Source organism: Rhinopithecus bieti, unplaced genomic scaffold (assembly GCF_001698545.2).
Source record: "Rhinopithecus bieti isolate Rb0 unplaced genomic scaffold, ASM169854v2 scaffold_23881, whole genome shotgun sequence".
NCBI classification, from domain to species: domain Eukaryota; kingdom Metazoa; phylum Chordata; class Mammalia; order Primates; family Cercopithecidae; genus Rhinopithecus; species Rhinopithecus bieti.
Genome location: NW_016811421.1, coordinates 438936 through 457125, shown reverse-complemented (window position 1 = coordinate 457125; position 18190 = coordinate 438936). Strand labels below are relative to the sequence as shown.

The 18190-nt window shown below is 38.2% G+C and overlaps 1 protein-coding gene across 1 annotated transcript in view; it reads right to left on the bottom strand.

The window, feature by feature from the left end:
* Positions 1-18190, bottom strand: part of ICA1 (islet cell autoantigen 1) — a 161237-nt gene that overhangs the window by 124840 nt on the left and 18207 nt on the right. Inside the window, 3 exon segments of the mRNA XM_017893892.1 lie at positions 3554-3626; positions 7553-7718; positions 10354-10390. Coding sequence (XP_017749381.1) covers positions 3554-3626; positions 7553-7718; positions 10354-10370 — 256 coding nt within the window. The 5' untranslated portion in view covers positions 10371-10390.

Here is an 18190-nt window from a genome sequence, read left to right as displayed (position 1 = left end):
ATCATTAAAAATCTTGCGGGGAATACATCAGACGATGCAAATGTCCATTTTCTCCTCGAACTTTCACTCACTAACACTCTTCAGTGAATCTCACCTGTCACAGTTCTCACTGTGGTGTTTGCCTAATGGTGATTTTGTAGTTCCCTTATTCTTTCCATTAATTAACTGAAATTATTTTATGAGACAAAGCTGTCCCTTCTCCACCATTTCTCTCTCTCTCTTCATATAGACTTAAGGGAAATTAATTTTATTCTATGGGTTATAATTCAATACTAGCATTATTTATCATTATTTAGTTTGCTGCTCAAATTGTGCCAGTTTTGATCATAGGTTTGCTCCCGTGCCCCTTCAACATATCCTTTCTCAAGCACTTCCTTATGTTCCAGTGTTACAAATAATACAGGTGCATTTTGAATTTTCCCTGCCCCAATCCTAGAATCAACCACTTCTCCAAGGAGCATTTCTTTTACTGGGGAAAGGTATTTAGAAAGCAAGATCTGGGTGCCACATGTACTCACTGCTATGGGGTGTCAGTGCTCCTAGGCCACGTCAGCTCAAAGAAGCAAGAAATATATGAATGTACACTAACCCATGCATACGCCTTCATCTGCATTTATTTCTGTATGTATCTATCTCTATAGATATTAAAAACAATGACTTCATAGTGGCACCTTTGATGCCAGTGCAACACCACAGTGTTCCTTCTAGCTTCTCCTTTTCTTTCTCTGTAACTTCTTTCTAATGTAGGGAGTGAGAAATCTGGCTCTCATCATCCACAATGTCTTTACAGATAGTTCAACTTCAATATTTGCATAATGTAGTTTCAGCATTGCTAACCCGTATTCCTATAAGAAACAAACTTACCAATGAGAGTACGGCTTCCATGTATAATTCTTTTTGTGTTTAGCCTCAGTATCTAGTTAAAAATAATTATGTTCCAAAACTACTGAGGTTAGTTCATTGTCACTGTGACAATGTTATTCATTTATAATGCAATTAGGTTCATTTGCTACTGTTTGCATTCCATTTTAGATTTTCCCACATCTGGCTGGATTTTAGTATTTTTTGAGTCTATGAAATGTCACTATGGTTTTAGGAATCAAAGCTATGGGAAGGTACCTCAGGAAGGTACAGCTCCCTCCTCACCTTTGTTCCTCCATTCTCAACCCTTTTCCCATCCTCACCCACCACTGGTATCCAGTCTCTTTCGTTTCTGGTTTATCCTTCCTAAATTTCCTTTGCACAATGAGCAGGCTTGCTCTCTAGATAGATATAGATGGTAAAATGTAATGTAAAAAAACGGTAATACACACACTCTATATATATTTTTTTACATTTATATTTTATATCACCTTCTTGCTTGCATGAAGGACAGCATACTATAGATACGCTTTTATCTTTTGCTTCTTTCACTTAAAAGCATATCCTCCAAATCGCTCCATTATTAGTTCACAGATTTTCCTCATTTTTGTTTCTTTGACAGCTACATAGCAACATCCTCAATTAACCGTACTATTTTTAGTCTTCTATCAAATTGGGATCTTTTTCAAGTCCAAGCAGGGCAGAACTCCTCCCTCCTGTCTCTGCTGAGATGGTATGGCTCACATGAGCTTAGCGGGTAGACATAAAAGGGCTTAGCCACCATCCACAGCCAGCTCTGCTGGCACAACCAGGTGACTACTTCAAGGGTGGGGACATTATTCTAACCCTTTATATTACAAGATAATTATGAGCCTTGATGGTGTTCCATTATAATTCTATTAACTACTCTGAGGTGGTTTAGGGGGAAGTTTTTCCTCTATATTCTTTTAGAAACATTAATATAGGTGGAAAACATAATTTCTGTTTAGAGAATCACTATTTACAGGAAATATGCAAGCATCCTTCTTTTCTTCCCTTGTTACAATATGTATTGTTTAATGAAAAGTGGACACACCAACCTCATATGACTTACTTAAAAAATTAAAGTTACAATTTTCTAAATTATTTTGTTTTCTACCATAAAAATGAAAATGATTCATTTCATGGTGAGTACTAGGGGGATGGTGGGTATAGTAAGAAGAAGTTTGACCAGTAGTTCCCAGAACACAAGGTTTAAGCCAAGGAAGAATCTGATCAGGTTTAAAAGTGTACTTTGATTGACAGCAGTGCAGACAATAGGCTAGAGAAAGCAGAGGTGGAGGCAAGATCAGTGAGGAAGATGATTAGTAAACCAAGTGAGAGAGCAATGGTGGTGGCCTGAACCAACGTAGTGGCAGAGAAGACGGAGAGAGGAAGGAGAATCTGAGAGCTATTTAGGAGGCAAACACCAGCATTTGAGACTGACTGGATGCAGGAAAGATAAATAGGGGAGCGGTGGTCATGTGTCTTAATTTCCTCACAGATCAAGACCTGGAGTTGCAGCCCTGGAGAAGTCTTAGTGCAAACACTTAGGAAATATTAACATAGATAATTTATAAAATACTGCCTCTACATACAATGATTTTGGACTTTCCTGAAGTAATTTTTTTTTTTTTTTTTTTTTTTTAAAGAGACAGTCACCTTCTGTCGCCCAGGCTGGAGCACAATGGCTCATTATAGGTCACTGTGATCCTCCAGCCTCAGCCTCCTAAGTAACTGGGACTGCAGGCACATGCCATGGTACCTGGATAATTTTTAGGTATTTTTATTTTTTGTAGAGATGGGGGTCTCACTTTGTTGCCCAGGCTGGTCTCAAACTCCTGGCTTCAAGTGATCCTCCTGCCTCGGCCTCCTAAAATGCTGGGATTACAGATGTGAGCCAATGCACTCAGCCTACCAAAATGATTGTCTTAATAAAATACTACTGATGTAGAAAAATGTTACTGATGTAGAAAAATGACATAGAAAAATTTTCTACTGATGTAGAAAATCTGTGATTACTGAAAAGGGGTTTGTCAGCAGTCAGCAACAGAAAGACTTCCCATAGTCTAGTCTCAAAAATACAGAGATTATATTATTAAAATGACCTACAAATGGAAACTTAAAAATGTACTAACACATAATTGATATTTAGTATTTCAGAGATAACTTTGTTGTTAATGCTTTTAAGACAGTCTGACTATATGAAAATATCGTTCTGTAGGAACCTAATATCCAATACAAAAAACATTCAGCAAGAAATGTTGTCAACAAAATATCATCAACAAATTAACTGTATGTGCCTTCTGTCTCTGTTTGTTATCTTAAAAGGAACAAAACTGTGTATCAGAGAGTGCAGATAATCACATAAAAAAAAAAAAAACCTGAAGGTAAAAGCCCAAGATACAAACTGAGAAAACTCTTTTATAATTGGGAAAATAAATGGCATGTCCATATCCATGGGAGATCCAAACAGAATTCTCCTAATATACTTGCTTTGAAAGATAAATAAGCTACGTATATTATTGATAATTAGAGACTCTCCTCCCAACTGCCTAAAGACATAGACAAACACCCTTAGTTTCCTAAGCATATGAAATGATGTATCAAGACAAAATACCCTGCTATTTCTTACTGTCTATTTGATCAATATTCATACTGATGTCATACTTACAACATATCCTCTTTTGATAGAGTACAATTGCTTTCGATAAGTCCAGACAGGTTCTCTGAATTGAATGAAACAGCTGTAATAAAAATACAAACAAAACGCAAAATAAAATAGACAGTGGTGAGATAAAAAATAATTACATTGAACACAACCAGTGTTCAATTTGCCAAAAACAAGACCACATGTCTAAGTATGCTTAGTGTTACGTGGTGCACTATATAGAAACTGTGACCAAAGCCTTTAAATATCTCCTATTATTCTATATTTATTGGAATTCATCGTCTCTGCAACCTAAATTAAGATCTGCAGAACAGTTATGTCCTCCGGTCTATGAAATCATAGCTGAAAACAGAAATCCTAAGTGAAGGGTTCAGTTAGATGACTTGGTAAACCAGTGACCCAATATTCATTCATAATCAAATTTATTCCTTTCACCACTTGCTGTGTGTTTTTTTTTAAATGGGGGATCTGTCAATTAAGCATATTTAGAAGTTGATATTAACTTATTTTGTGATCCTAATGTATTTTATGGCATGCTTAAACAACTGGATCAAGCAAACAAAATCAATCAGCTGGATGTCCTATGTATTTAGAAAACATCTGATAAAATGACGTTGGGCAAGTAGTCCCCAATACTCCTTATTTTCCCAACAATTTCATAAAACATACAGAGAGAAAATACAATGCCATGCTGTGGCCATACTAGAGGAAACTGGGGGAAAGGCAGATGGGGCTGTGCTGAGAAGAATCTAACTTGATTTCAATGCATGTTGGTTCCAGCCTTTGTTTCAGAAACTGAGATAGCTCAAGAAAAGACAGAACAGACTTCACACTTTCTCTACCCTTTGCCCACTAACTTAGGGACCAGATATGGTATCAATGAGAAAACCTGGCAGATAAACATCCTGCCTCTGTGGAGCTACTCACTAAGGCAGGGCAAGGTTTTCCCTCTTTCTCTCTCCTAGTTCACTGGCCGCAGTGGTGCAGAAATTCTATAATGGTATCATAAAGCACTTCTACATTTGAGTGAACACAGATGATCTGTTTCATTATAAATATGACTACATTAATAAAAACAGATGCATGCATATATACTTAAAAGATTAAAACCATTTCTAGGAATGCTTAAAACTTGGTTATAAAGAATATAAATTTGCTAATTCCCATTTCATTAAATTGTATCTTCCACCTGTTTAGTAAAGAGTCGTAAAACAAAACAGAAAATCAGTAGTCTGAATCTGTCCCTTAACAAGTGTTTTATGTCAGTATTCTGCATCAAAACCCACTAACACATAGTATTTCCTGAATTGTATTCAGGAGCAAGGACGTTCAAAAAGTATGTTTAGGAGTTGTTCTGTTGTCACTGTTCACTTTTTAAAAATTGAGGTATAAATTAAATGCACTAAAATGCACAGCTCTGGAGTGTTCAGTTCTGTGAGTTATGACAATTATATATACTAACATAATCATGCCCAAGGCAAGATAAGAAACATTTCTATCATCTAATCAGTCCACTCTGCTGTGGCAGAGTGACTCTGGCAAGAAGATTTCTGTCAGCAGAGATTACTTTTTGTCTGTTACTGTACTGAAGAGCTGTTTTTCAGAAAAGGATTTCATTAGCAAGCAATGTGGACAAATATTAAAACTCAGAGCAACATTTCTATATTAACTTTCCAACAGATTGCAATAGAATCTGACCATTATCATAGCTTGGCACACAAGTTTTCTGTGCCAGAATAATAAAACTTCTTGGTTTATAAGTTAGCCTTCTATGGATAACTCAAGGTATGAACATATCAAAGAGGTTTTCACATCATTTTCATATGTTTCATGGATGGAATCCATCCTCTCCATACACATCAACATCAGTATTAACATTTCTGCAACAGAAACCTCTATCATGTGCTAAATTATTTGTCACAGCTAAGTACTCTGGATGCTACAAACCTAGGAGAGCAGCTATTTTGATTAAAGGACATTTGGTTCAGCCAAAATACTGCTGCAAGAGCCTACATACAATGTTTAACATATTTGTAATTAACATATTAAATTACCTTTTGAATAATGCATGTATTTACTAGGTTCTTAGGAAAAAACTATGAGATATAAAAAAGATACATGCTTATAATAATTTACACTGTACTTAGAATATAAAAATCAAAACAGATGCTTCCTAGTTCTACTTTCCTCCATTGCAGAAATCTCTATTAGAACATCCTTGTCGAACCCAGTTTCTATCTCAAAATTTCCAATTGCAGAAGGAAAGGACTGAGAACTGATATTAATTGCACTAATACATACCCTTATTCAGTTAGTACCTATTGAATGTGTATTCTGTGTGTGGCTGGGGATATGTGGTGAATAGGCTAATATGGAATTTGATATCATAGTGGAGGGAAGGTGGTCAAAGAGATGAACACCCAAGATAATTCAGTGAGATGAGTACTATGAATAAAATAAAACAAGGACACGTGTTAGACAGTGAGCAGGGGTGGGGTAGGTGGGGAGCAGGGGTGGACAGACAGTGACTTGAAGCAGCGTGACCTTTAGGCTGAAACCCGAACTATGAGAAGGGAAGATGTGGGGAAACAGTGTCCAGGTGGAAACCAGCAAATGCTCTAATGGGTGTGAACTTGGTTGGTTGTGGACTGAGAACTGAGACAAGGCCATCATGGCTGGATGGTGGTGAGGGCAATGTAAGCGTGTAGAAGAGAGGAAATGCAGGACAGGGAGGCAGGACCAGTGGGTCAGGAGCTTTGCTATGTACTAGAGATAACATATGGAACACAGTCTAAATGGTTCCTGGGACATAAAACACACTCATAAACATTAATTACTAATAAACATTAGTTATGTTTATAAACATGTTAGTATAATATTTAAACACTAACAAACATTAGCCATCACTCTGTTACCTACTTTAATCTTGATAAGAGCTGTAATAAGTAGGTATTAATTTCTCTATTTCACGCATTAAGAAAACGAGGATATGAGAAATTGGGTATAGTTCTCCTAAAGTTACAGCAGATGGTAGGTAGAATAGTAGCCCAGATCCATCTCACAGGATAGTCCTAACCTCAAAGGCAGCCCAATTCTCACAGGACAGCCTTAACATTACAAAGTTCTTCCTGGGTCTGGTCTACCCTCACGTGCTTAGAATGAATCTCATCCCTTTTCACGTGACAGAGCTTCCCAAGTAATTGACAACTAATATTTCCCTTTAACCCTCTCTGATGTACAATAACTATGGTTTCCACCATCCTGGACACTCTTCTCAGAAAGCTTTTTGAAATCTTGGGCTTTTTTAGTCCCATTAAATGTTCAGTTCATTAACCTTAGTGTATATATTAAAATTTGAGTTCATTTTGAATCCTTATTAGACCGTCTAAGATATTATTCCTCTCAGTTCCCTGTTATGTATAGAAATGATAGGTATGCTTTCAAAATTTTAATCTAAACTATTGGCAGAAATATCCAGCAAGACAGGGAGTTAGTGGGCCTTCTTATATTAATATGCTAAATCAACCATATCCAAATCCGGCTTACTGTATTGTTAACTAGTTTAACTAAATATCTCCTTATTTATTTTAGAATTTTCCAGGGTTCAATACAAAACTTACTAGACTCTACTTTCCATGACTTTTACCTGAGTTCTTTTTTTAAGAAAATTTAACATTTGCCAGATTCTAGTGTTCTAAATCCGACTTCTCAGCTATGACTAGCAGCAGCTCTTTGATTGTATTACTTTTCCCAACAAACACTGAGAATTTACCACAGGCAATGCATTGCAACTATGTTCTTGAAATATGAAGTAACTGAGGCATAGTGGTTATGTGAGAATTTGTAGGTTTTAATAAATATGCTGGGATTGAGTTCACCTAATCCTAGATTTTCCTCATCTTCAAAGACAAAGCACACCTAGCTCTGCCTCGGTGTGTACACTCTAGGACCTTGATCCTAGCAAGGTGGCTGCGTTGGAGCTGACAGCAATAAAGAGCTCACCTCTAGCTTGGCATCCAGGTCTGCGTCAGAGGCAACAACATGTTCATCTTCCTTCTTCCCTGTGGCTTTAATAAAGGCCTGCTTCGTCTCCCAATACTTCTGCTGCATCTTATTTACAACTGACTTATCTTGAGCATATCGATCCTGTAAGTCCCAGGGATAACTGCTAAAAACATTTAAAGAACTATTTTATTCATGACTTTCATAAAGATTAAGATATTTTAGTGTGAAATAATTTCTTTAAACATGACTTTCCATTATACATTTACATTTACAACATTGATAAATGTATGAGCACTTTCTTATATGGGTGTCACACCAAGAAAGTTGATCAACTCCTTCCGACTCAAAAACCTTAAAAGTCAGAGTGGAGAAATTTAGAATCTCTTGCAGGAAATAAAAAATCTAACCCTTGAAAAGAATGTAGATATAACAGATTAAGCACACCCCTTTTAGAGGTGGAGACAGTGAGGTCAAGCCAGACAGGGTGACCAGCCCAAGTCACCTCAGTGAGTCAGAAATAAAGCCAGACACCAACACACTCTCTTCACTCTAACACTACAGCCAACACCAAGGTGATGGCAGGAAAGCAGAGATAAGAGGCTGAAGAACAGCATGCCTAAGATCTGTTACAGAGGAATCTAAAACAGTAAAACTCACAGAAGCAGAGAGTAGAATGGCAGGCCATGAGAAATTACTATTCAAGGGGCATAAAGTTTCAGTTATGCAAGATGATTAAGTTCTAGAGATCTGCTGTGCAACACGGTGCCTATTTATTTTTTGAGATGGAATTTCACTCTTGTTGCCCAGGCTGGAGTGCAGTGGTGCAATCTTGGCTCACTGCAACCTCTGCCTCCCAGGTTCAAGCGATTCTCCTGCCTCGGCTTGCTGAGTAGCTGGGATTACAGGCACAGGCCACCATGCCCACCACACTTGGTATGTTTTTAGTAGAGATGGGGTTACAATATGTTGGCCAGGCTGGTCTCTAACTCCTGACCTCAGATGATCCTCCCTCCTCGGCCTCCCAAACTGCTGGCATTACAGACATGAGCCACTTCGCCCAGCCCCATGGTGCCTATTGTTAACAATACTGTATTGTGCACCTAAAATTTAAGAGGGTTGACTTCATGTTAACTGTTCTTAACACAATAAAATAAAAATAAAATAAATTTAAGATTGGTTGCAGGCTTCTGATGTTAAAAACTTTAAACTCTTCAATATAAATGCTTAAAATATAGATGAAAAACCATTTTTCAGAAGGATCATAGTGAAGAGCAAATCAAAAAGTATGTGGAGAAAAAATCAGAAACTGGCCGGACATGGTGGCTCATGCCTTTAATTCTAGCACTTTGGGAGGCCCAGGCAGGAAACTGCTTGAGGCCAGGAGTTTGAGACCAGCCTGGGCAACGTAGTAAGACCCCATCTCTACAAAAAATTAGCCAGGTGTGGTGGCATAGGCCTATGACACAAAGCTACTCAGCAGACTCAAGTGTGTGGATTGTTCAAGCCCAGGAGTTTGAGGCTGCAGGGAGCCATGATCATACCACTACACTTCAGTCTGGGATACAGCACGAGACCCTGTCACTCAAAAACAAAAGATAAAAGAAAAGAAAAAAGAGAAAAGAAACAAAAGTAATTGAAAATGAAATGGAATTATGTAAAAGATAATCTCTCTACAGAATATGCACATTAAAAGGTTGGAAGGATACACTGCAAAGACTGATTATTTCAGGGAAATGGGATTCTCAAGAGTGGGACATAGAATGGACTTCTTTGGCCAGGCGTGGTGGCTCATACCTGTAATCCCAGCATTTTGGGAGGCTGAGGCAGGCAGATCACAAGGTCAAAAGATCGAGACCATCCTGGCCAACATGGTGAAACTCTGTCTCTACTAAAAATACAAAAATTAGCCAGGCGTGGTGGCATATGCCTGTAATCCCAGCTACTCGGGAGGCTAAGGCAGGAGAATCGCTTGAACCTGGGAGGCGGAGGTTGCAGTGAGCTGAGATTGTGCCACTGCACTCCAGCCCAGGTGACAGAGTGAGACTCCTCAAAAAAAAGCACTTATTATAATTAATTGTGCATTTGGAAAACATGTAACACATTTTTTTCATGATACGAATTAAAGAAAATAAAAGTTCACAAAGATCTGCTTGCTTGGTGGGTCATGGGTTCAAAAGAATTTGCAAACACTGCTTGAAGAGCTCTGGACCTTATAAGAGGTTTAACATGCTGCTTAGATATGTTATAGGCACATAAATATCAGTGCTAACATTGCCAAATGGTTACCACATCTACTTTATTCAGCATCATTTACTTTCGACAATGACTGGTTCCTGAATGTTCAGAAAGATTGAAATCATGACTATAAATTAATAAGTAAAAGTAGTGTGTGGTTGTAGAATCATTCTTTATTTTATAGCTACCCTAACATAAAATTCCCTTGTAACTCTGTTAGAGGTTATAAATAAGATAGTAATAAAAATGCATCAACTCATTACATTAGACAAAATGGTGGTAAGAAAAACTATCATTAGATTCCCAAGAGGAAAGTTACACATAAGTGAATTTCTTAGAGAATGCACATTAGGTAAGAATTTATAATATTTTTTGTTACTTGGTTTTCACACCATATTTAACAGAGATATTGAATTTGGCTCAGCATTGGTGAGGGCTAACATGATACTTACTGCCAATGTATCTCTTGTTTTTCCATTCAATAGACACTTATTGAGCATACGCTATACGCTTTCTACTTTCATTAGCCTTTCCCAATTTAGAAAAGATGACAAATTACTTACCATTTGTGTCCTGACATGTTTTCTTCTTCTTCTTCTACTGTTGATGATTTGGGGAGAAGGGGCAGGAAAAAAGCATGAGAGGATAAGTTATATTATAACCTGAAATAAAACAAATACGTTTACCAGTTACACACTATATTATAGTTACATACTAATTTGAAATACATAAAAGGCTTCAATCTAAGCCATTTCTAGCCGTATTTTAGGGTCCAACTCTATTATACAGTAATGCTGCACACTGGTGATGACAACAATATAGCTAAGTAACACTGGAAGAAATATCCCAAGTAAAGTTTAAAAAGTGAACAGGCAGGTTGAATGAAAAAGCAGGTTGCAGAAGACTATATAAAATACAATACCACTTATATAAAGCTTAAAAATATGTAAAACAATACTATATGTTGTTGAGGTATATAACATTATATGGTAAAGGTATAAATAATTGCTTAGCAATGATGACCACTAAGTTCCAGACAGCAGACCATAGCAGTAGATGGTGTGGGGTGTGTTTCGAGAGAGATAAACAGCGGCTTCGAGTGCACACATAATGTTCTCTTTTCTAAGCTAGATGGTGAGTATATTGCGTCTGCATGCCTCTTTATAGATTTGAAATATTTTATAATCAACATTTTTAAAGAAACAAACCAGCACATTGCAAAACAAAACAAAATAGAACGAAAATTTAAAATCCCAAATAAAAACCAAAAAAGAGTTGATAAGCTTGAATAAGATACCAAGAAGGGTACAAAGGAGGAAAGTATGTATCTACCAGCCTAGCCTTGTATATTTATCTCGTTAGTAAATACCGGAGTCAATGTCTCTGCCCTTACTCCATGTGCTCCACTCATGGAAGCTAGCCCGCCCCAGGGGCAGGGCCCACCAGCCTAGCCACATTAGCCCACTTGCCTAGCAGTTACCGGAAAGAACAGAAAGCTCACTACTCAAAGGAATGGTCGCTGGCCAGAGGCAAAACCTCTGGCTGCCAGAGTGAGTGCTCACAGCATATGGATGCTCAGACCGCTTCACAAAAATCAATCCAATCATTCTCCTTTGGTCTTAGAAAGGGTCCTGGCAACCAGGACTTCTAAAATGATTAAAGATTTCCTAGGCTATTTAAAAATATTTCAATGGAACAAAATTAAGGTGTGTAAATCCCAGGCTTCAGGTATGGGGACAAGAGAGAGGAAGAAGAGAATTTTCAGAGTGTCAGATGCCTCTGAAATGACAGCATCCCATAATGAACATCTCTCTTCCCTGTGGAGAGCATCCAAATATCTGGACAAACTGCTTTGGGAATGACATTCAGGGTAAGTAAGCTCTGCCCTCCACTCAGTGCATCATGGAGAGGCTACTAACACCCAGTCCTCTTGCCATCCACGCAGTTTCACTGTAAGTACACATTTACTTTAGTTAGTTTGAAATTTCCAACAAAATTTTTCATAAAAAGAGGTTGTTCAAAGGAAATGGAATTATCATACTCTTGAGTTCAGTGTCACCATGAACTATTAGGATAGTTAGTATTTTTGATTCTTTTTTTATTACAGTAAAAAAAGTTTATTAAAAGTGTACAGTATAATAGTGCTAACAATATACACATTGTTGTACGACAGATCCCTAGATTTTTTTCATCTTGCATGACGGAAATTCTATACCCATTGAACAACTCCCCATTTTCCCTTCCCGCAGCCCCCAGCAACCTCTATTCTAGTTTCTGATTCTGTGAAGTTGACTACTTTAGGTACCTCATAAAAATGCAAACACTCAGTATTTGTGTTCTTGTGATTGGCTTACTTCACTTAGCATAATACATTTAAGCTTCATCTGTGTTGTAGTATATGACAGGACTTCCTTTTTAAGGCTGAATAATATTGCATTTATATATGCAATGTTGTATACACACATATACACACCACTTTCTTTAACCATTCATGTGTCAATGGATATTTAGGTTGCTTTCACATCTTGGCTATTGAGAATAATGCTGCAATAAACACAGTGTATAGTTAAGTTCTCACTTAAAGTCATTGACAGGTTCTTGGAAGCTGCAACTTTAGGCAAAATGATATACACCAGGTCCTAAATAATACCATTTCATAATAATGTTGATAAGAAAAAATGGTTTATGTCATTTTGCCTAAAGTTGCAGTTTCTAAGAACTTGTCAATGACATTAAATGAGGTCTTAATGTATCTCTCTGAGATCCTGTATTCAATTCTTTTGCACAAATACATAGAATTTTGACTGCTGGATTATACAGTTCTCTACTTAATTTTCTGAGGAAACTCCATATTGTTTTCTACAGCAGCTGTACCATTTCAAGCCCACTGACAGTATACAAGGGTTCCACTTTCTCCACATCCTTGTTAATGCTTATTTCCATTTTAAAAAATAATAGCCATCCTAAGAATTGTGAGGTGGTATCTCATGGTTTTTGTTTACAGTTCTCTGATTAGTGATGTCATGCATTTTTCATATTTTTTTGCCATTTGTATATTTTCTTGGAGAAATGTCTATGCAGGTCTTTTGTCCATTTTTAAATTGGGTCATTTCGTTGTTATTGAGTTGCAGGAATTCTCTATATATTCCAGATATTGATCCCTTATCCAATATATGGTTTGCAACTATTTTCTCCTATTCTGTAGGTTAGCTTTTTACTCTGTTGATAATTTTCTTTACTATGACTTTTAAATTAATTTTTGCTTATTAAAATACCTGTTAATTTAAATCCTTCATAGAGTAAGTTCTTATAGTATAATATGTGTTATTTATAGTTATAGTTAACAAAAATTGCTGAGCAAATTGCCCCTTCTACCTAGATTTCCAGGCTATTCCCAGATTATGATACCATATGGCAGTGTTCCTCAAGGTATTGTTTACTAGCCATTGGCATTGAAATCTTCTGGGGGTACTAATATACAGAATTCTAGACCCCACTCCTTTCCTAGTGAACTTGAATCTCAGAATGATTCCGGGAATCTAGTTTTATAATAGGCTTTGCAAGTGATTCTTAAATGCATTCAAGTGTGAGAACCACAGCTAAATGGCACACAGGGAAAATTCTTTCTGAAAATGGATCTTTCTAGAACAAACTACTGGAATATAGGCAGAGGAGCAAAGGAATCATAAGTGGCCAAAATAAGGTCAGCCTTACAGGGTACATCTGAACACCTTATGAGAAGGCAGCTGGAGCCAGTGCTAACATCTTTTTTTATATATGTTCTAACTCTGCATACCAGAGACGATTAATAAACATCTTAAGATTTCTTGACATAATCTATCTTGTTTTGCTCTATCACTTTCCAAATCCACAGCATTAAAATTGCTACTTTAAAAAATCATTATAATTGTTATCCATTCATTTCAGTTCAACAGTTTGGTTTATCAGACATAAACTGAGCATCAAATGAATATGTGCCAGTCACTCTTCCTGGCCTCAAATATAGATCAGCTCTGTCCAGTAGAAATATACTACGAGCACATTCCAAGGTGGCCGAATAGGAACAGCTCCAGTCTGCGGCTCCCAGTCTGCAGCTCCCAGTCTGCAGCTCCCAGTGTGATCAACACAGAAGACAGGTGATTTCTGTATTTCCAACTGAGGTACCTGGTTCATCTCATTGGGACTGGTTGGACAGTGGGTGCAGGCAACAGAGGGCAAGCCAAAACAGGGCGGATATCTTCTCACGCGGGAAGTGCAAGGGGTCGGGGAATTTCCCTTTCCTAGCTGAGGGAAGCCATGACAGACTGTACCGGGAAAATCAGGACACTGACGCCCAGATACTGAGCTTTTCCAACACTCTCAGCAAACAGCACACCAGGAGATTATATCCTACACCTGGCTCGGCAGGTCCCATGCCCATGGAGCCTTGCTCACTGCTAGCACAGCAGTCTGAGATAGAACTGCAAGGTGGCAGCCTAGCTGGGGGAGGGGCGTCACCATTGCTGAGGTGTGAGTAGGTAAACAAAGTGGCCAGGGAAGCTCGAACAGGGCGGAACCCACTGTAGCTCAGCAAGGCCTGTTGCCTCTGTACATTCCACCTCTGGGGGCAGGGCATAGCTGAACAAAAGGCAGCAGAAGCTTCTGCAGACTTCAGCGTCCCTGTCTGACAGCTCTGAAGAGAGCAGTGGTTCTTCCAGCATGGTGTTTGAGCTCTGAGAATGGACAGACTGCCTCCTCAAGTGGGTCCCTGACCCCTGTGTAGCCTAACTGGAAGACACCTCCCAGTAGGGGCTGACAGACACCTCATACAGGCAGGTGCCCCTCTGGGATGAAGATTCCAGAGGAAGGATCAGGCAGCAATATTTGCTGTTCTGCAGCCACTGCTGGTGATACCCAGGCAAACAGCGTCTGGAGTGGACCTCCAGCAAACTCCAACAGACCTGCAGCTGAGGGACTGTTAGAAGGAAAACTAACAAACAGAAAGGAATAGGATCAACATCAACAAAAAGGACATTCACACCAAAACCTTATCTGTAGGTCACCAACATCAAAGACCAAAGGTAGATAAAACCATAAAGATAGGGAGAAACCAGAGCAGAAAATCTGAAAATTCTAAAAACCAGAGCACCTCTTCTTCTCCAAAGGATTGTAGCTCCTCACCAGCAACAGAACAAAGCTCGACGAGAATGACTTTGATGAGTTGACAGAAGTAGGCTTCAGAAGGTTGGTAATAACAAACTTCTCCGAGCTAAAGGAGGATGTTCAAACCCATCGCAAGGAAACTTAAAAACCTTGAAAAAAGATCAGACGAATGACTAACTAGAATAAACAGTGTAGAGAAGACCTTAAATGACCTGATGGAGCTGAAAACCATGGCATGAGAACTACATGATGCATGCACAAGCTTCAACAGCTGATTCAATCAAGTGGAAGAAAGGGTAGGTATCAGTGATTGAAGATCAAATTAATGAAATAAACTGAGAAGAAAAGTTTAGAGAAAAAAGAGTAAAAAGAAACTAACAAAGCCTCCAACAAACAAGAGACTATGTGAAAACACCAAATCTACATTTGATTGGTGTACCCGAAAGTGACAGGAAGAATGGAACCAAGCTGGAAAATACTCCTCAGGATATTATCCAGGAGAACTTCCCCAACCTAGCAAGGCAGGCCAACATTCAAATTCAGGAAATACAGAGAACACCACAATGATACTCCTCAAGAAGAGCAACCCCAAGACACATAATTGTCAGATTCACCAAGGTTGAAATGAAGGAAAAAATGTTAAGGGCAGCCAGAGAGAAAGGTCAGAGTACCCACAAAGGGAAGCCCATCAAACTAACAGCAGATCTCTCGGCAGAAACTCTACAAGCCAGAAGAGAGTGGGGGCCAATATTCAACATTCTTAAAGAAAATACTTTTCAACCCAGAATTTCATATCCAGCCAAACTAAGCTTCACAAATGAAGGAGACATAAAATCCTTTACAGACAAGCAAATGCCAAGAGATTTTTGTCACCACCAGGCCTGCCTTACAGGAACTCCTGAAGGAAGAACTAAACATGGAAAGGAACGACTGGTACCAGCCACTGCAAAAACATGCCAAATTGTAAAGACCATCGATACTAGGAAGAAACTGCATCAACTAATGGGCAAAATAACCAGCTAACATCATAATGACAGGATTAAATTCACACATAACAATATTAACCTTAAATGTAAATGGGCTAAATGCCCCAATTAAAAGACACAGACTGGCAAATTGGATAAACAGTCAAGAACCATCAGTGTGCTGTATTCAGGAGACCCATCTCACATGCAAAGACACACACAGGCTCAAAATAAAGGGATGGAGGAAGATCTACCAAGCAAATAGAAAGTGAAAAAAAAAAGCTGGGGTTGCAATCCTAGTCTCTGATAAAACACACTTCAAACCAACAAAGATCAAAAGAGACAAAGAAGGCCATTACATAATGGTAAAGGGATCTATTCAACAAGAAGAGCTAACTATCCTAAATATATATGCACCCAATACAAGAGCACCCACATTCATAGAAAGCAAATCCTTAGAGACCTACAAAGAGACTTAGACTCCCACACANAATAAAGAAGAAAACAGAGAAGAATCAAATAGACACAATAAAAAATGATAAAGGGAATATCACCACCAATCCCACAGAAATACAAACTACCATCAGAGAATACTATAAACACCTCTACACAAATAAACTAGAAAATCTAGAAGAAATGGATAAATTCCTGGACACTTACACTCTCCCAAGACTAAACCAGGAAGAAATTGAATTTATGAATAGACCAATAACAGACTCTGAAATTGAGGCAATAATTAATAGCCTACCAACCAAAAAAAGTCCAGGACCAGATGGATTCACAGTTGAATTCTACCAGAGGTACAAGGAGGAGCTGGTACCATTTCTTCTGAAACTATTCCAACCAACAGAAAAAGAGGGAATCCTCCATAACTCATTTTATGAGGCCAGCATCATCCTGATACCAAAGCCTAGCAGACACACACACGCAAAAGGGAATTTTAGACCAATATCCCTGGTGAACATTGGTGTGAAAATCCTCAATAAAATACTGGCAAACAAAATCCAGCAGCATATCAAAAAGCTTATCTACCATGATCAAGTCGGCTTCATCCCTGGAATGCAAGGCTGATTCAACATACACAAATACACGTAATCCATCACATAAACAGAACCATCGACAAAAACCACATGATTATCTCAATAGATGCAGAAAAGGCCTTCAACAAAATTCAACAGCCCTTCATGCTAAAAACTCTCAATAAACTAGGTAATGATGGAACATATCTCAATAACAGTTATTTATGACAAACCCACAGCCAATATAATACCGAATGGGCAAAAACTGGAAGCATTCCCTTTGAAAACTGGAAAAGACAGGGATGCCCTCTCTCACCATTCCTATTCAACATAGTGTTGGAAGTTCTGGCCAGGGCTATCAGGCAGGAGAAAGCAATAAAGGGTATTCAATTAGGAAAAGAAGAAGTCAAATTGTCCTTGTTTGCAGATGACATGATTGTATATTTAGAAAATCTTATCGTCTCAGCCCAAAATCTCCTTAAGCTGATAAGCAAATTCAGCAAAGTCTCAGGATACAGAATCAATGTGCAAAAATCACAGGCATTCCTATATAACAAACAGACAAACAGAGCCAAATCATGAATGAACTCCCATTCACAATTGCTTCAAAGAGAATAAAATACTCAGGAATCCAACTCACAAGGGATGCAAAGGACCTCTTCAAGGAGAACTACAAACTACTGCTCAATGAAATAAAAGAGGACACAAACAAATGGAAGAACAGTCCATGCTCATGGATAGGAATAATCAATATCGTAAAAATGGCCATACTGCCCAAGGTAATTTATAGATTCAATGCCATCCCCATCAAGCTACCAATGACTTTCTTCACAGAATTGGAAAAAACTACTTTAAAGTTCATATGGAACCAAAAAAGAGCCCACATTGCCACATTAATCCTAAGCAAAAAGAACAAAGCTGGAGGCATCATGGCTACCTGACTTCAAACTATACTACAAGGCTATAGTAACTGAAACAGTATGGTACTGGTACCAAAACAGAGATATAGACCAATGGAACAGAACAGAGGACTCAGAAATACACCACACATCTATAATTATCTGATCTTTGATAAATCTGACAAAAACAAGAAATGGGGAAAGGATTCCCTATTTAATAAATGGTGCCGGGAAAACTGGCTAGCCATATGTGGAAAGTTGAAACTGGATCCCTTCCCTACACCTTATACAAAAATTAATGCAAGATGGATTAAAGACTTAAATGTTAGACCTACAACCATAAAAACCCTAGAAGAAAACTTAGGCAATACCATT